The sequence below is a fragment of the Pinus tabuliformis genome, chromosome 7 (genome assembly GCF_031772625.1).
Source record: "Pinus tabuliformis cultivar Carrire ecotype Pingquan chromosome 7, CPIR1, whole genome shotgun sequence".
Taxonomy (NCBI): Eukaryota; Viridiplantae; Streptophyta; class Pinopsida; order Pinales; family Pinaceae; genus Pinus; species Pinus tabuliformis.
Genome location: NC_142293.1, coordinates 1,798,753,971 through 1,798,774,392, shown reverse-complemented (window position 1 = coordinate 1,798,774,392; position 20,422 = coordinate 1,798,753,971). Strand labels below are relative to the sequence as shown.

The 20,422-nt window shown below is 37.2% G+C and overlaps 1 protein-coding gene and 1 pseudogene across 1 annotated transcript; both read left to right on the top strand.

Moving 5' to 3' along the window:
- The first annotated feature begins 8,667 nt into the window (after positions 1 to 8,667).
- On the top strand, positions 8,668 to 13,563 carry LOC149255540 (uncharacterized). The gene is made up of 5 exons (XM_089455073.1): positions 8,668 to 8,923; positions 12,260 to 12,372; positions 12,478 to 12,613; positions 13,194 to 13,312; positions 13,471 to 13,563. Exons 1-5 carry the CDS (start codon positions 8,668 to 8,670, stop codon positions 13,561 to 13,563), a joined length of 717 nt encoding a protein of 238 aa, XP_089311199.1.
- A 306-nt stretch (positions 13,564 to 13,869) lies between these two features.
- Positions 13,870 to 15,899, top strand: LOC149255539 (alkaline ceramidase TOD1-like; annotated as a pseudogene).
- Positions 15,900 to 20,422: the final 4,523 nt, after the last annotated feature.

The following is a 20,422-nucleotide window of genomic DNA, read 5'->3' as shown; positions in this document are numbered from 1 at the left end:
CTCACTGAGGGTAGACCGCCCTTCACTAAAGGCAATTTCGTAGAGGCAATGTACTTTTCGACTTAAAGCATCAGCCACCTGGTTTTCTTTTCCTTTCAGGTGTTTGATATCGAAATTGAATCCACTCAAGAAGTCCACCCACCGAGCTTGCCTAGCGTTTAAAGTCGGCTGGTTAAAATAACTAGTCAGGCTGTGGTGGCCTGTCATCAATCAAAATTTCCTCCCCACCAAATAATGACGCCACATCTTTAAAGCGTGTATGACAGCGGTCAGTTCCAGATCATAAGTAGAATATTTCTGTTCATGCTCTTTCATTTTTCTAGACTTGTAAGCGATCACTTTTCCTTCTTGCATCAACACTCCCGCTACTCCTTCTTTACTCGCATCTGTGCAGACCACGTAATCCTTTTCCGAGTTTGCTATACTCAATATTGGTGTAGCTGTGAGAAGATGTTTGAGCTGTTCAAAACTCCTTTGACATTCTGCAGTCCATTTAAATATTTTTCCCTTTTTTGTAGGGAAGTGATAGGGTAAGCAACTCTTGAAAACCCTTCCACAAACCGCCTGTAGTATCCTGCCAATCCCATGGAATATCTTATGTCTGCCACATCCTTCGGTATTGCCCACTTCATTATGGTCCTTATCTTTTTGGGATCCAATGCAATACCCTCTTTGGTGATAATATGTCCGAGGTACTGGATCTGCTCCTTATAGAAATCGCATTTGCTATACTTGGCGTACAGCTGATGTTCCCGTAGTGTTTGTAACACTAGCCTGAGATGCTCCTCATGTTCTTTGACATTCCGGGAATATATTAGTATATCATCAATAAAAATTAACACAAACTTATCTAAATACCGATGAAATATGTTATTCATCAAGCACATAAATGTCACAGGTGCATTGGTCAGCCCGAAAGGTAGTACCACAAACTCATAGTGTCCATAGCGAGTTCGAAAAGCAGTTTTGGCTATGTCCTCCTCCTTAATTCCGATTTGATGATATCCGGATCGCAAACCGATTTTTTAAAATACCGTTGCCCCTTTCACCTGATCAAAAAGTTCATCAATACGGGGTAGTGGATATTTATTCTTAACTGTCAATTTATTCAGCTGTTGGTAGTCCATGCACATACGAAGAGTTCCATCTTTCTTCTTGATGAACAGTCCAGGAGCTCCCCAGGGTGATACACTGGGGCAGATGTATTTCTTGTCCAACAGCTCTTGCAGTTGCATCTTTAATTCTGTCAATTCTAGTACTCTCATCCGATATGGTGCTCGGGACACTAGGGCTGCACCAGGTATCAATTATATGGTAAAGTCCAAGTCTCTTTTAGGTGGCAGCCCTGGTATTTCTTCAGAAAACACATCTGCAAACTCTTGCACCACTGGGATGCTTTCAAAGGTAACAGTTTTATCCTTTGAAGTGGCATAAGCCACTTGAATAGCATATACTTGACATTTTTTCCTGATGCACTTTGCCAATCATGAGGTAGTAATTGGCCGAATCTGTACCGGCCTCACAATACCTTGGATCTCTTGTTTTTTCCCCAGTTCGTCTTGGTAAGAAATTGTCATTGTTTTACAATTTATTATGGGCCATCATTTTTCCAGCCAGTCCATTCCTATCAGCATATCATATGATCCAAGAGGAAGTATGTTCAATTCTGCTGTCACAGTTTGACCTACTACCTTCAATGGGAAGTTATTGACCTTGGCTAGCACTCGCCTTTTTTCCCCTGTAGCGAGCTGAACTAGCCATGGATTTTTAAACTTAACAGATTGCAATTTAAAATTTTCCACAACCTTGGGACTAACATAACTTAATGTAGCTATATGGTCAATTAAAACAGAAACAATTCAATCAAAAATATTACCTTTGAACTCCACCATAGTCGGCTGGTATTCAGCTTGATGGTCCTCAAGGGCAACATTAATCCTTGGTATGGTCCGAGCCACGTCTCCCATTGTAGATGCTTCATAAGTCTGTGACACTTGATCATTACCCTTTCGGTGAGGACAGTTCTTAATGTAGTGTGGCCCGCCACAGCCCCTGCGCTGTACTGGCGGCCTAGCTGCCCCTTCGTTATCAACTATGCCTGGTTGCTCACTAAATCTGGATTCGATGGGTGGCTTTAATCTGAGTTAATTTTTGGGTTGGTTCCTACTGTTTGGCCCCTTGGAAGGTCCCTTACTGAAGTTGCCACGAGCTCCCTTGGCACCCACAGTCATCCTACTACCCTTTCTATCCGTCCATCGCTTTCCAAAATTTTCTCCCTTCTGTTTATTCTATTGGTAGCAAATCCTAGCTTTCCATATTGCTTCATCCATTGTTTTCGGGTTGTCAAACTCGATTCTTTCCCTCATTGCCTGGGTATACTGCTAACAAATTGTTCTACTTTTTCCTTTTCTTCCCGTATGTACAGTACATAGCGGAGCAGAGAGGTAAATTTAGTGATAAATTCATCCATTGTCTGTTGCCCAAGCCGCAGATCATGAAATTCCCTTGCCTTTTCATCATAGAAACATTCAGTCAAATATTTTTCTTTAAAGTATATTTGAAAAGTTTCCCAAGTTATGTCCTGCTCACTTACCCCCCGTACTATCTTTACCTCCTCCCACCATAAGGTGGCTTTGCCGTACAGCTAGAAAATGGCCAGCCACGCCTTGAGATTGTGATCATACTCGTATACTTGGAAATATTTGTTCATATTAATTAACCAGGCCTCTGCTGCCTCCTCCAACTCCCCATCGAAATATGGTGGCTTGATCTTTTGGAACTTCCCCTACAACTCTATTCGTTGTCTCTTTGAGGTTCGATGTTCAGAGGCATTGTCAGATTTCTCCCCTCGAATCTCCTCCCTTCCTTCTGTCTCCTCCTGATCGGTATGATAACCCTGTTCCTCCGACACACGTGTATGCTCAGGACTGGGATTCAACTTGCACTGATTTTGTTTATCTGACAAACTTTTCAGGATTTTCTCCTGTTCTATGGTCAATCATGCGTTGTCCTCCCGTAGACGGGCCATCTCGTTCTTCAATTCCTGAACTGTTTCCAATATAGTCAGATTGGTGTTGCGAGCCTCCTCCCCCAATTGCACCCATATTTCAGGATTATTCTGAGGAAGGGTGGTGGTTTCCGGCCCATCCACATTCCTGTGAGGAGCGCTGCTCGTTCTCCTCATAATCTGTTGTCACCTGATTCCCTGAGTTCCAGCAGGTTAGTAAACTTCAACAGATAAAGATATTTGAATAACATTGTCTGGTAGCCCTTGCTTATTTTTTTGTTCCTATTACTATTAATTTCATTATCATTATTAGCCATAGGCCACAATATAGTAGTCTGGCTCTGATACCACTTGTAATATCTCCCAAACATATAATTTACATAAGTTAAATACGTTAATTTTTTTTTTTGACATCGTTTTATTTACGAGATCAATTTAACAAGTTTACAATTGCTATCGGTAATTTCATGCATGCACTTAATTAATATAAATCATAAATGGTAGTTAACATAACCTGTTCTAGAGGTTTCTTTCACATGGAAAGTTATTTTGGGTTATCGAATTCCGGGTTGTGGTTATGACTGATGTACTGTTAGTCATTATCTCATTATTCACTTGGCGCCTGGGAATTATACCCCACCATTGATACCGTAGTAACTATGCCAGATTATATATATTTTCTTTATGTTAAAGCTGGCTACAACTTCCAGCTGGCTCTGCTGATGTGTAGGATGGATTTACTCTTGGTACTTATCTCTGCTCTGCGTGTACGTGGCACGAGTAGCCCGCTCTCAACAGCCCCACTCTTGGGACTTCTCGCCGCATCAACGGAGGAGATTTGGCTACCCAGATCTACGTTTAATAACCTATCGTGGTTGACATTACCGCCTTCGGAATTTTCTATGCCGCATTTGCTTCCTCATTTGTTTTTGGTCTCGGCTCCTTCAGGCTTCTTGTGGCTCTGCTCTTCAGCAGCCCGTGTTCTCCAACAGGTCGAGAGGCCTTCTGGGCTGGGTTTAAGACTCTACCGTCTGAGGGAGGTCCCGGCAAGCTTGCGCACCCATATGCTCTTGGCATTTGTTTGCACAGTGGTTTGATAATTCACTCATTTGCATGTTCTACCATTAATTTTGTTACTGTCTCCTCTGCTGGCAGGTTCTACTCCATGGTAACGGAGTCTACTGCTGCTGCAACAGGGTGGGCAAACCCTTTCAAGCTTCATCGTCCGAGGCGCTTTCGGCTAAGAGAATTTCCAAAGGATGGCTTTGGGGCTGGAAAGTTGAATCCGCTGGTTATCCGTAACTGGGATTTCCATTTTTAGGCATTTTCCAGAGTCTAAATCTTTAGAGAGAGATACTAGCTGGTATTGAATTTTGTATGAGGGCGCTGGCCATAACAGTTCAGGTTTTTACATGTATTCTCGAGTTTGCCTCAGGGGTAGATTCCGGCTACAAGACCCAAGCTGGGTCGTGCCGGTTTTCGTTCCAAACTATATATATATATATATATATATATATATATATATTTGTTAAGCTATGGATTGTACCATCTTGTGGATTAATTCCAGGAATGGAACTTATTTTGGCAATTTAATTTGCAAAGTCCTTTAACTATTGTGGTTCCATTTTCAACAGTTGTGTTACTCCTCCAATTGTCGGTTAATGGTTTTATTTTCCCCATGAGAAGAGTTTATCGTAAAACTGTGATGTTGAGATTATCGCTTGCATGTAGTGATTGTTCACTGAATAACATAGACAGAGCTTCTCTTGTTTAGTTGTAAGTCTATATTTTTACACATCTCTACTGGTCTGCTAATTCAGGTTACATATATTTTATTGCGCAAAGTATTACATTTTCTGGGTATCACATCTAATACAGGGATTTCTGGGTTTCTCATTGCTATTACAGAGTTTCACTCTAAATTAATTTATGTCTGTTAATTAAATATTACTACAATGTGTAAGAAACCCTACCACATTAGAAAACATACACTCATGGGTTTAGAAACTTTGCCCTTCTCAACAATTCTTGCGGCTTCTACTATTATCTTTGTCTTGAACTGGCGTTTAAAATGATTACTACGGCTCTTTAAGCTCGTAAATTTTCCCTTCCAGAGTGTATGTTAATACTCGCCAGCAAACATCGATCCCTAAAATTGTTTTACCTTCTTTACCTCTTCTGTGAAACACATTTAGTAGATAATAATTCTACAGACATTCGTACAAGAATCTGAACACTGTGATTATAAGCATGTTTAATTAACTCCTGTCATTAATTTCCAGAATCATGTTCTTTGAGACTATGAACATGAATAATTAATTTTTGTCTTTATTTCCCAGAGTCTATTATTTGAGGTGATAAACATGAATAATTAACTCCCGTAATTATTTTCCAAAATTTGTTCTCTGAGTTCATAGACATGAATGTTTAACTACGGCAAACAACATAACTAATCTTGCTAAGCTCAACAGTTTGATTCCATACCTGAGTTCAGATTTTCCCTGTAAGAAATAACTCCAAGGGTAAGGACCACCCCTGTTCCTGGCGCTTTTCAACCACCCGACCTTAGGAGGGTCCTTCTCGACCCAACCATCCCCAAGCACTCTTGCAGGACCATCGTCTTCTGCAAGATTTTTCCACTCTAAGCCTGTGTTATCTGGTCATCACTAGACTTAGCGTCTTCTGTAGGATTCCGGCTTTCTAAGCATGTGTTATCTGGTCATCACCGGACTTAGCGTTTTCTGCAAGATGATGGGACTCAGGCTAGGGCTATCTGGTCATTACCGGACTTAGCGTTTTCTGCAAGATGAAGGCACTCATGCCAGCGCTATCTAGTCATTACCAGACTTAGCATTTTCTGCAAGATGAAGGCACTCAGGCCAGCGCTATCTGGTCATTACCAGACTTAGCGTTTTCTGCAAGATGAAGGCACTCAGGCCAGCGCTATCTAGTCATTACCAGACTTAGCGTCTTTCTTTCCTTTTCCCCTGGATTCCTTTTCCTGCAGAAGCCTCTACCCTTGGGGAAAGTAGTTAGGTTTTTTTCTCTTTTTCTTTTTTTTTCTTTCTTCTGGGAATCCTAATTCTTAATTTTAACCTCCCTTCATGAGGAGTTGCTGTAGCCATTGACACTCTGTTTTATTTTAATTCAATAATAATGAGCAACATAACAATAATTAACAACACATATAAATTCAAATAGTAATGATAATAATTACTCAGTTTACCCCAAAAGTAACAATAGTCAAACAATTGAATTTACTGTTGTTAATAAATACTATAGCTTTACTAGGGGCATTACAGCTGTGAATGTATTTGCAAAATTTAGAAATCAATCTTAAGTTTTATTTGTGATGCTCCAAGCTTTTATCTTTATTTTTGACCTAAGTCAATTTTGTGTATTTATTAAGTCTGCAATAGCTCAGTAAAATCCAAGTGCGCGAAATAACCTTAGTGGTAGGCGAAAGTGAGCTCTGAGCTGCGCGGAAATAGCTTCGCGAAATATTTTACTCTGCCTCACCGCTTAAATTCTCTGGGCGTAAATTCTGTCAATTTTTTTGAACAACAGCAACATACATCCGACGGTAATTATTTGCAAACAGGAAGAAGTCTTTCAGCTCACACCCAATCTTTCCCTTTGAAACCTTGACCACTTCACACCCACGAATCGAGCTTGGAGCCGTAAAACTTCCAATGACGAATTTCGGACGAAAAATCGGACCTTGAAATTTTTTTATTTTTCAAATTCAAGTACTTCTACTTTTATTTGAATGCGATTCTAACTCCTAATCCAAACAATTTATCAAAGTTTCTATCAAATGTGTAAAAGGCATACTTACAGATAAATGTATTTACCACACTAATAACCTGTTCAATCAGTTTCTATTAACGTCGGTAACCGGTCTCAAACTCACGCCATTCCTGATAAATATTTAATGTTTGAGTATTCATCGGCGGATTTCACTTCTTTGCTCGTCGGCACTTGTCGCCCTGGAGTGTGAATATTCAACGCATTCAGGTACCGTGACATGCTCACATTCCTTTCTATTGTAAAGTGGGGAAAAGATATTCAACACCAAAAAGCTTCGACACTTAAAAGCATGTGTGAATTTTAAAAAAATCAGACCGGTGTGGTTGGGCATTTTTTATTTATTTTTACGTTGTAAGGCATTCCCTATGAAATTAACTCCTCTCTTATCACACTTGTCTTGCTATAATCCCTTTGATTGAAATGTTAGATGATTCAAATAATTGCCATCGTTGGATTAAACATATAGTTATAACTGAAGCGATACTGATTTGAAATGCCACTCTTTGGAAACCCAAATCAATGGCACTCCTGGAAAACCGAAATCAGTGGATTCCCCTGCTCGATGCCCTTCTTTGGAACCCAACGCTTTCCCTGCTGAAGGAAACATTCTTGCTCAATGCCCCTGCTCGGAAACCCAAATCAGCGGAGTACCAGCCCTTGTTTCAAGAGTCCTCGCAACAGGAAGAAAAAGTCTCAAGAAGAGGATATTAACAATGGGCTCAATCCTGCTTCTGTTGCCACTGCTGGAGAGAACTGTGATCTTAATTTTAGTGCGAAAACATCTAATGGGTGTGCGAAAAGCTCTGGTGGGTCTCTGAAATCAAATATTTCATAACACCTTCATTGCCTAATTCCTCTGGGATTCATTCATGTAAAACTATGAGATGTGCTGCTAACTACCCAGATTGGGGTTTGGTCAATTTCAAGGCTCAACCCCGCAAATTCCTTGTTGCAAAGAGGTATGATCAGCCTGAGAAGGAACCTGTTGAATGAAAATGCAGTGAAAAGAAAGCAGATGGAGATATATCTAGAAAATGTGCTTGTGTTGCTTCTAAGGAAATGAGGGCTTCTCAGGAGGAGTTTTGTAAGGAGAATCTACAGTTAACACCTTCAGATTGTACGGAAGAAGAAGAACTTACAGAAAGAGGTAAGGACTACAAAACCCATAGCTCTAATGTGAACCTTGAGATTGCAAACGCTGATAAACGTCATGAATTTGAATGCAATGTAGATGGAAGATATGGGTTTGCTGAGAAATCTTTCCCTGCTGAAGGAAACTTTCTTGCTCAATGCCCCTCCTCGGAAACCCAAATCAGCGGAGTCCCAGAACTCGTTTCAAGAGTCCTCGCAATAGGAAGAAAAATTCAGGAAGAGGTTCGGTCAAGGCTCAACCCCGCAAATTCCTTATTCCAAAGCGGCATGATCGGCCTGAGAAGGAACCTGTTGAATGAAAATACAGTGAAAGGAAAGCAGATGGAGATATATCTAGAAAATGTGCTTGTGTTGCTTCCAAGGAATTGAGGGCTTCTCAGGAGGAGTTTTGCAAGGAGAATCTGCAGTTAACACCTTCGGATTGTGCGGAAGAAGAAGAACATACGGGAAGAGGTAAGGACTGCAAATCCCAAGGCTCTAATGTGAATCTTGATATTGCAAATGATGATAAACGTCATGAATTTGAATGCAATGTATATGGAAGATATGGGTTTTCTGAGAAATCTAGTATAGTTCTTCCTTGTAATCAATTTATGGATGACGATGACCAATCAGCGCAATTGAAATACGAATCTACATTGACAAAGGAATACTCTCGCTCCAAGAACTGCGTGGATTTATCAATCCGTGGGTGGCAGATGAAGTTGATGGTGTGCAGCCTCATTCATTGCCCATTCTTTCGCAGTTCATTCTTTTCTCTGAAAGCTTCTCCCTCCCAAATTGTTGCACCTTCACCCATTTTTAGCACAACTTATCATCTCATTTTAGGCCAAAATTTTGGAGGTTTAATCCGAACTTGCAGGAGACCAGGAGGACGAAGAGAAGCATTGAGGTCCATGGCGTCTGATTCATCTGCAACCTCCAAGCCTTTTGGAGTTCTCTTTGTTTGCCTTGGTGAGTACCGTCCATCCAATGATTCAACGAGTTCGTTCGGTATCGGTCATTGTTCGCGATGATGCTTCCATAGCGTCTACCATTATTGTCAGCCATTCAATTGTAGAAGATTATAGTATATTGTACACTATAGATCCAAAGCCTGAAGCCAAGCACAATTCTCTGTATCATGCCTGACTTGAGCGAACTAAATTTTTGTAGTTCTATTCAATTCAACTAAAGGAGCTAGGTTCTTCGTAGCTTCTATATTCTTAAAAACCCTGACCCAATTTCTCATCTATGTTTCTATTAGAACAAATCATAATAAACTGGCACTGAAGATTTTTGCAGTCATACAATCCACCTAATGATTGTAGAGAGAAAATTTTATTAATGCTTGAATACCAGCAAACGTCCGATTAGGACATAGAAATTTTCTTCTACCCTTTTGAATGTTTCAAGAAGAAACATGATGTGAGGGGCTGCATCCTCCGACTGAGGTGCCGGGTCTAAGGGATAACTATTCTGTTAAAATCCTCTGAGATCTGCACCTAGCCTCATTCCTTGGTGCCATATGGATGGGGTAGCCCATAGTGAGAAAGCTTGGGGGACAACTTAACACTTCGCCAACCTCACTAGTGAATCAATATCCCCTTAGGCTATTAATGCTATGGGTGTGACCTCTCAAGCCAGGGTGGGTGCCTGATAATCAAAGAGTTAAGTTTGAGTTGAAAGCCGTGCAGCTCAAACATGAAAAAAATGACTGCAATATATACCTCTAATTTAAGGATTATTAAAACTTAGGATGTACAGTTTCCTGAACATCCGATGAGATTTAGTACACGGTTACTACAGAAATATATGGAATCCACCAATTAGGCTAAACTGGTCTAATGCAGGGTAACAACCAACGTTATGGAACTGCAACAAAATTAAGATAGCTCATTGGGCTACTTTTGTACAAAATGATACTACTACGATAGACTACATATTTATCATCGTTTGTCCATAATTGGACAACCATCTCTCTGACGAGTTTCAAACTAGCCTAAGGTGCCCGCAAGGGGATTCTGTCATCCTTGCCTTGCTATTGTGAAGCTTACAGAATTAGTGGATATCACTGAACAACTTTACAACCTGTTAAGCTAGTTACCGACAACCAACTGTCAAAAATACAAAAGGACATAGACACTAAAGGCTGTGCACTATCCTTATGTGCCTCGTTGTCTAAATTCTATTGAAGTTCTGCAACGCAGAGACCCGCATGGCTATCCCTTGTCCTATCATTGTTAGATCCCTGATACATCATCAGAGTGTTTTAGCAGCTGCTTTTATATATATATATATATATATATATATATATATATAAAGGAATCAACAACTAAGCTGGGTACAGGTTTGAACTCGCATGATATGGAGTCAATTGTGACTACTACCATTATAACTTTTAGGTGAATCTATGCACGCTCCCACACACTGTCCACAAAGTTAATTAAATATTTTGGACCAAAAACTTTACATAAGACTTTATAGGACATCCACCGCCGATTGAGCTGCCCAGGGACTATTAGTGGTGTTAGCTTTAAACAACAATGCTTAGATTTATTTTGGAACTCATAGGTAGAATAGCTTTGATTGCCACAATAGGCACACTGCTTATCATGCCCATTGCCATTCCATCTATGACATTTGCCATTCCATCCATGACATGTTTTTGGTTTATCCAAGAGCTTTCAGTTTGTGGTTCTCTACACGTTTTCAGATTCTCAAAGTCCCATCAAGGTAAGTAATAGTCATACAGACAATAACTCTACAATAATATATTTTTAACAGCCTTAAATATTTATACCGAGCACAGAAATAACATTAAATATTTTCATTGTTGTTTAAGGACCAACTGTTGACAAAATCCTAGCAGTTTTTATGATAAAACCAGATCTGAGTAAAATTTCTAGAGAAATTAGTATGGAGTCTAGGGGCTAAATGCCAACTCTTGATTGGGTGGAAGTTGCGGGGCAGTTGGGGTTGTTAGTTAGGGTCCAACTGTGCCATGATGACACAAGATAAAGAAATGGTACATTAATGGGGAACTGGGTCCTCATGAATAAGGAGGGCCTAATTACTATATACAAGAGATTATTATAGCCATTCTCACACAGTTGTGTATGATTTTTCAATATTTTGGTTATTAAGAGATATTTTCCTATTTCTAAGAGATGTAGATGTGTCTCATCATTATTATACTTTTGAGCCACACTGCCTTTCTATATTTGGTGTATTTAGTATTTTAGTATTTCTCTAGTTATTTCTGGTAACTCAGAGCATTACATCAAGGTCCAGCCTTGGATGTGGAAGAGAGAGGAAGGGAAATCTCACCTCAGAAAGGCCTTGGCTTTGTCTCAACTATTTTCCCCATCATACAACCCCTGAAAGCAGATGCTTTAATGATCAATCTTAATGGACTAGGGCTTATCCTTTAACAAATAAGCCCTTCTGCTTCTAAGGAAGAAATCAAATCAAAGGCTGTGGTGTGCGGAGGGCCATTGAAACAAGGGTCCGACTCTTGACATGATCACTTTGTTTGCTACTTCCAATTGCCTGAACTTTCTAAGTTCAATGGTCAATTTACTGCTTCCATAAGGTCTCTCCATAGTATGTATTTTCTAGATTATTTTTGTGTGTTTCTGGTTGTCAGTTTCATGTCAAAACAGAGCCGGTCACCAAGGAGTGTGGCTTATTATGCTCTCTGCACTCAATGTTTGTGTCTTTAGTCATTAAATCTAGCTGAAACATTTTAGTGGAATCCAGGGCCAAGGATTTGGTTTCCATCTTTCTGTTTTTAGTGTTGAGTGATGCATTTCAGTTTCATTTAAATACGTGAGCCCGCTTCATGTTTACATAAGTTGTTGATTTTTTAATATTTAATCATGAGTTTAACTTGCCAGTGGAAAATGGAACAAAAAGAACAATCACATGAGATAATATCCACTATAAACTTCTTCATAAAAACTTTGTAGAATAATTACCAATTCAGGGTAACTAAATATTTCATGTAGAGTTATGCATTACTTCAGTCCTTTACAAAGAAGAAATTCTAGTAACTAGTTACCGTTGATATATCAATGCTCATGATTGCTTTTTCAGGGCCGTGATGCATGTCAGTGTCAAGAAGGATAATGACGATTCGATGTGGAAAAATTATTATCTGATTTGTCAAGGATAATGATTTGTTATTGGCTACTATTGTTGCAATTGGGAATGATAAAAGCATTGCAAGTTTAGATATCTTAAGTAGTTGAAAAAATATTTTCTAATCTCTCCAGGAAAATAATCTCTTTTTATTCTTGTTCTTGGAAGGCAACATTTGTCGGACTCCCACTGCAGAGGCTGTATTTCGTGATATTGTGCAGAAAAGGGGATTGACATTAGCATTCAAAATTGACTCTGCTAGAACTATTGACTACCATGAGGTAGGTTCTAGCTTATCATGGATAAAGGCTAATTGAATCGGTATTTTTGTCTATTATAATGCAATAAATAGGTATCACATATTAATATGTTGAAATTATTTGAAGGGCGATCCTGCAGATCCCAAGATGAAGAATGCAACCAAGAAACGTGGAATAGAGATAACTTCTATATCAAGGTCTATATCACCTACAGACTTTAAAGAGTTTGATCTAATACTTGCAATGGACAAGCAGAACAAAGGTAAATAAAAAGCATAAATGGCATATAAAACTCCCAAAATTTTCAGTTTCATTTGCTAAGTTGTTCCAAACAGAATCTAATAAGTCAATACTATTGTTAAATTCAGCAAAATGTACATTAAAGTTTGTCTATGTTATTGTTAACATATGCTTCTAATTAGTTTCTAAGTTGTGTGCAAAAATAAATTAATAACATGGGATGGATATATTTTGTAGTTGACATATTGACAATTCTCCTTCAGCGCCCCAACGCACAAGGCCTTTATTGCTTTTTCCAGGTAATTGGTTACATTTGGTATTCTTTATCGTTTCCCTGTGATACGCATACCATGGAGGAAGCCATTTTTATAGTCAGATGGAGAAAGTGGGGGGAGAAAAATAGCTGTGAGATATCAAATGGACAATTACTGTGCCAATGGCTTGCAACCTTGGAGCTCTGAAAAGCTTCCTACAACAGTGGTATGAGAACTCAACTTTGCTCAATTATAGTGAAGTTTTAGTGTGATAGCATCTGAGATTTGTTTTGAGGTTGGTTCTCTCTTTAACTGATTTTTTGATTTTGTGTGTTGTTGGCATTACAGATGTGCCTGATACTGCACTGATATTGAGAAAGCACACCCTTCCAATGAAGCTATTTTCTTGCATGTTATTCAATGAATTAGAAATCTTCAATCCTCAGGATCAGTTGCCATTTGCATATGTAAGAGACATGATGACACCCAAAGTGAGGATTCACATGTTCGAATCAGCCATTTTTAATACAATAACAAATGAATATTGACACTCTTACAAAGTCAATCGAAGCATTTTCAAAGAGCCTCCTTTGGACCTGCAAATTTCTTTGGGTTATGAATCCAGCGCCTGCAAATCGTATCTGGACAGAATGTGGGCTGCATATTCCGTTTGATTGTATTAATTCATTTCAAATTTGATTGGATGCTAAGATTATAGCTTGCAAAAGCTATCAATTTTTTAAAATGTGAAGGGTCATGAAAGAGCAGAATATGGGAGGATCCATAACTGCAAATTTAACCAATACATGATGTTGATGGATGCCATGGGTGTTAATTTTGTGCTATATTGGATTAGATGACTGATTTACTTCTCAATAATTGAAGTCATTTTTACTGCCTCTGCCAACATGAGATGATAGAGACTGTGCACCTATATCTAATATGTGTATTGCATTTAATGGAGTTGATAGGACTGAATTGTTTTTCCATGTAAATTCCAGTGGTGATTCTGGTTATACCGGAAATGAAGGAAAATAGAATGAAACGTGCTCTTCTGGACAGCTGGTATCCAAACTCGGTGTACACCATGAAAACATCTTTAACTCAAACAGAAACAAAGAATTTTTCCAGGCGACTCTTCGTTGTCAACATAATCCTGAACTGAAATTTGGTACAAGTTGTATAGGCTTGCATGTGCACCATCGTGACAGAGTTTTTATTAAAGGAGGTGCAATGTGGGGATAGATGTTGGTTTGAGACGGTACATATATATGAGTCTCTTTTGTGTTGGACTACATGGACGGTGGAACCCTTGCATAGGTTCTTCAAACCCACAATAAAATCCCAGAACACTATTTCGCTGAGTTTGCCAGGCAGGTGCTCAAGGGCTTGCATTACCTGCACCAGAACAAAATTGTTCACCGTGATATAAAGCCCTCCAATTTACTGATCAATAAGAGAAGTCAAGATTCCCGATTTCGGTGTCAGAACTGTTTTTGGCTCACACTTTGGCCCAATGCAATTCCTTTGTGGGCACTTGTGCTTATATTAGTCCTGAAATGTTTGATCATGATGGGTATTAATATACAATTTCTATTGTCTTCTACAATGTAGTTTCTCGAATACCCATCAGATTATGAAGCGGAGAAGTATTTTCTTAGGAAAGCTACAGCCATGGCAAATCGGTCTTGCCACTTATATTCTGAGTTTTCAGGTAATCAGAGATCCTCATATTTAACAATTTGAGAGATCTATCAAGAAACATTACCTTATGGCATGCATGTCTGTTAAAGCAATCAGGCTAAAACTATGTTTCATTGTTGTTGGCAGTCTCGGCTATTGTTCATCAGATTCAGAAAGAAGAGTTATTTGGTAAATCTCGGCTACAGTACATGAAAGGACCTGAAAACCCCTATTCAGCAGCAGGTCCAGTGACCTTCGGTGGAACTCTGGATGTGAAGGAAAGAAAAAGGTATTTCAATTATTCTGAAGGGACTGATTTGCCTTGTGGTTTTGCCAATTACCGTACCCGAGGGTTCCTTGTGTCTGAAGAAGACAGGAAGGTCATGGAACAGTGCAAGGGGGGTGTGGTAATTTCAACTATATTTGGAGCCTAAGAAAGATTAAAAAACCCAAGTATGTTAGGAAAATCACAACAGAAAACATTTGTTTCTTCGTGTTTATGGACAATGCAACTCTCGCACTTCTTGCCAGATACCAGATCATGCCCAATGAGTCACATAGAATTGGAATTTGGCACATTGTTTTGGTCAAGGAGTTGCCATACAAGGAATCTGTAATGAATGGCCTCATTCCCAAGTATCTTTCCCACAGGCTTTTCCCAAACTGTGTTTACAAAATTTGGATGGATGCTAAGCTATAACTTGTTCTTGATCCTTTGTTAATTTTGGAAAATCTCCTTGTAACTCACAATGTTGATATTGTTGTCTCAAAGCATCCTTACAATACTCATAACATGGAGGAAGTCGTTTTTACAGTCATATGGAGAAAGTGGAGCAAAGAAGCTGTGAGGTATCAAATGGATAGTTACTGTGCCGATGGCTTGCAACCTTGGAGCTCTAAAAATCTTCCCTCAAGCAGTGGTATGAGAACTCAGCTTTGCTCAATTATGGTGAAGTTTTAGTGTGATAGCATCTGAGATTTGTTTTGAGGTTGGTTCTCTCTGTAACTAATTGTTTGATTTTGTGTGTTGTTGTTGGCATTACAGATGTGGATGATATTGCATTGATATTGAGAAAGCACACCCTTCCAATGAAGCTATTTTCTTGCCTGTTATTCAATGAATTAGAAATCTTCAATCCTCGGGATCAGTTGCCATTTGCATATGTAAGAGACATGATGACCCCCAAAGTGAGGATTCACATGTTCGAATCAGCCATTTTTAATACAATAACAAATGAATATCAACACTCTTACAAAGTCAATCGAAGCATTTTCAAAGAGCCTCCTTTGGACCTGCAAATTTCTTTGGTTTATGAATCCAGAGCCTGCAAATCATATTTGGACAGAATGTGGGCTACATATTCTGTTTGATTGTATTAATTCATTTCAAATTTGATTGGCTGCTAATATTACAACTTCTAGAAGCTATCAATTTTTTACACTGTGAAGGGTCATGAAATAGCAAGAAATAGCAAAATATGGGAGGATCCATACCTGCAAATTTAACCAATCCATGGTGTTGATGGATGCCATGAGTGTTAATTTTGTGCTAGATTGGATTAGATGACTCATTTACTTCTCAATAATTGAAATCATTTTTACTGCTTCTGCCAACATGAGATGATAGAGACTGTGCACCTATATCTAATATGTGTATTGCATTTAATGGCGTTGATAGAGACTGAATTGTTTTTCCATGTGAATTCTAGTGGTGATTCTGGTTATACTAGAAATGAAGGAAAATACAATGAAATGTGCTTTTCTAGACAGTTGGTATCCAAACTGGGTGTACGCCATGAAAACAGTTTAACAGAAACAAAGATTTTTTCTAGGTGGCTCTTCGTTGTCAACGCAATCCTGAACTGAAATTTGGTACAAGTTGTATAGGCTTGCATGTGCACCATCGTGACAGAGCTTTTATTAAAGGAGGAGTGACATGGGGACAAATGTCCCCAGATGTTGATTGTTACATTTCTGCATCTTTTTTAGATTTGCCTATCCCTATGTCGCCATTGCTCTTCAATTTATGCACATTTCTGCATCTTATTTAGATTTGCATATTCCTATGTTACTATTGCTCCTCAATTTATGCACATTTCTACATCTTATTTAGATTTTCCTATTCCTAAGTCGCCATTGCTCCTCAATTTATGCCTTACGACATTTCCTTTGCAACATTTAGTGCAAATGCTAGTTATTAAATATGAACAATATTCATAATGATCTGTTTCCGAGGAATATTTTGAATAATTATAATATTTTTTTTTAAGCATTTCTTAAAAAATGATTTACAAAAAATATCTGAATATTTTGTAAAACTGTTATTTTAATAAACACAAGGTTATTCATCATCCAAATTGATATTAATATTATGGGGAACTTCATGCTTTTATATTATTTAATGGCGATAGTGGTTTACATGGTTAACTATAATTTGATCTTTTTAATGATACGGAAAATCTATTTATGCTTTTTAATTTTATTTAATTGCGGTTGTTTAATTTTTTGTATTTTTTTTATTGGTTAACGTTATTATATTTATTGCCGAACATATTGCAAGCCGCGTATAACGAAGTGTTTGTTTTATTGGTTTAAGGTCAAACATCTCGCGAGCATCGTGTTTTCCGAAAATCAATAAAATTATAATATTTAAAATTCCAAAATTAATAAAATTATAATATTTAAAAGTTTTAATAATTAAATTTTATAAAATAATTCACTTTTATAAATACTTCTCAATCAATCTGGTTAAATACTTTATTTTTATAAATACTTTCGTATCAATTTAGTTAAGAATAATGTTATAATGATATATAATATAATATTGAATATTATTACTCTAAGTTATTAATAAAATAATAATTAAATGAGATGGTCAGAAGGTACCATCAAAATTGTTTAACGGATCACTCATTCTCTCACTTTATTTTAATATAATATATATTTTTTTAAAATATGTTTTAAAATTTTATATATTTTAGTTATAATTTTAATGGAAATCTTAATATTGGAAAAATTATTTTCAAGTAATTTTTTTTGAAAGATGTTTTTTTTGTAAATTTTAATTATATGTTTTGTGGGTGATAAAGAATATGCATTTGGAAGGGAAAGGTGACGATTATGCCACGTCTCTATGGAGAGGGATTGGTGTGTTGCTTTATCGCAGCATGAGTTAAGATGTGACATTATACTTATGCATGTGGTTTAATGATTTTAAGTAGGTGTTCGTAGTATCAAAGATGGACTGTATGGCAGTAACGTTCGGTGCACACTCCGTATTGTGTCTCTCCAAAATCTAACTTCTAGTTATTAATGAATTTTGATCCTTCAATATAAATGCAAGTGATCCCAACATATTAGCGATTTACTTGGCTTTAAAGTGACTTCCTAGTTGTTGTCTGTCCTCACTTGTGACTTCTTCCTCCTATTATTTGTTGGATCTTCTGCAGATAACTAGAGTTGTTGGCAATCTTTGTTTTTTCCCATCAGTGTTTCCACAGTTGGTTATGGTTCTAGTTTTCTCCTTCATTTCTCTTATGGGCATACCACTTTCTCATTCTTTATTGCCTTGGCTCTAACCTTGTTGCCTGATGGTGGAGTGATGGTAATGGTTCATCAGAGAGATCACTACCACTGTGGAGGTCGAAGCTAAGTCTCACAGGGAGGTATGTGGATGTGTTTCGGCCACCATCATTCATGAGCAAATCCATTAACTAATTAGGGAGTAGATAAGTGACATTGAATCCTTAACAAGGTGACATTTTGCACTGTTACGGTAGTCAGAGGCGGCCAAATTGTTGCTTGATTAATTTGCATAGTGACCTCCAAAAAAATCGGTGGGAAGAATGCACGTTGGGACTATAATATAAAAAATAAAAATAAAAAATTTGTCATTGACCTGTGGGTAGTCAAAACCCACTGGCAGTTAACATATTTAATTATATGCTAAATAGTGGAGAAACCACAAGCAGTTAGAGCCGACGGACAACGTAATGACTTATTTGTTTTATTTGAAAATAATATATAATGGTGGGTGGGTTCGGGGGTTGAATCTGTGACTTACAGCCTACCAGAGCCTTAAGACAGTTACCCTAACAGTCGCAACGGACAAGAGCTTTGTAACTCCACCCTCTGAAACATATATAAACCCTTCAAATATGTCGCGATATAGAAGGGGGAGGCATGGAACCTCACAGCCTCCGTAACCCTAAGCCAGAACCGTGCCCTGCCTCGCGCATTTTTGAGAAAGATTCTTAGGAATCTTGGAAATATTCTTGCAGAGAATCTTGCAAGGAATCTAAAAGATTTCCTATAACGCTAGATGTCACCATCACAAAACAAGGTCAACTTTATAGTCATTTTTCACGATTTCTCGCCACAAACTCAATGGTGCAATCTGTTTCTTCAACAGAGGTTTGCATTTTTAGGTCATACCCAAAATTCAGAGGTATAAGGTGTATTTTGCCATGTATTCATTTTGATTTTTTTGCTAATAAATGAAGAGGCCTCTCCACTTTCAAACGGGCCCGAAGACGTAACTCACACTGGGTGAACTCCGTTATCAACTTGTTTTGTGCCTTTGTTTCTTATGGTTGCACTTTATTTACACTTCTTTTATGTGATATGATTTCATTGTTACATGCTCTTTTATATGCAATTCTATATAATGCATCATTGAAGTGAAAAGATCCAAATCAATTGCTCTACATAAGCTAGAAAAATAAACATTCATAAATGACTAAAATTTAAAATTTTACAACATTTAAAAAGATGTACTATCTTCTATATTTTGAACAAAATCTAAAACTAAAAATTAAAAATAAAACTCAATTTATTATCACTAATATTAAATATTTACCTAGTTGTGTAAATACTTACTTAAACTCTAGAGATTAGACACCTTTATTTACGTTAATAAATTTATATATACCTCATTTGTGTTTTTTTGAAAAAACACAATAATACAAAAACACTAACTTATTATTGAGAGGAATTATTTAAATAATGATAATTATTAAAAAAAATCACTGAATCTCAAACTTGATCATCCCTCTCACCTATTAAGGTTTCGTTCCTATTAGTAAGTTAAGCATTAATCTATACATTTGAAAGAAGATTGAGCATGAATTTCATTTTATTTTAAGATATTTTTTATAGGCAATATTAAATGCGTTTATAATGATATTTGTAATCACAATTTGATTCATATTTTAAATGAAGATGGAGTCAATTAAATTAGAATTAAAAAAATAATAATAATATTTTAATTTTTATTTATTTATTTTTATTTAAATAATATTAAATATATCTTAAGCAAAGAGTATGTTCTAAAACTTTTTTTACTTAGATAAGAATTCGTTTTCTTCAAATGTAATAAAATATGTTATATTTGGAGTGAAAGCTTTTCTCTTTATAGACCATCAGTAAGTTATTCCAGATAATGTAGTTTTTCTTAAATAACAATGATGAATCAACTTGCATTTGCGAATAACAACTAAAAATATTTATCTTCACTACTAATTTGAAAAAATATTTTCCCATTATAAAAAAGTATTAAATATACCATATCAATTATAGTTTATTATAATTATTATTTTTATGAATCATTTCATTCATAAATACGTGGATGGTAATGATATATTAATATCGATATATCTTCACAAGATACTCCACCTAAAGGTGTAATAGGTGGAATATTGTATATAACTTCAACATATAACATTTCATTTAAAGTAGACAATTAGTTGGGGAGCCCGTGATTTCTATGAAGTAATGGCTTTCAAGTTGGTCCCGACACTCACTCATAAGGGTGGAGTATTATACATTCAAATCTTTAGAGATTCTCTACTAGCTATTAAATAAATGTGGAATTTAAAAAAACAAAAAAAATCGTA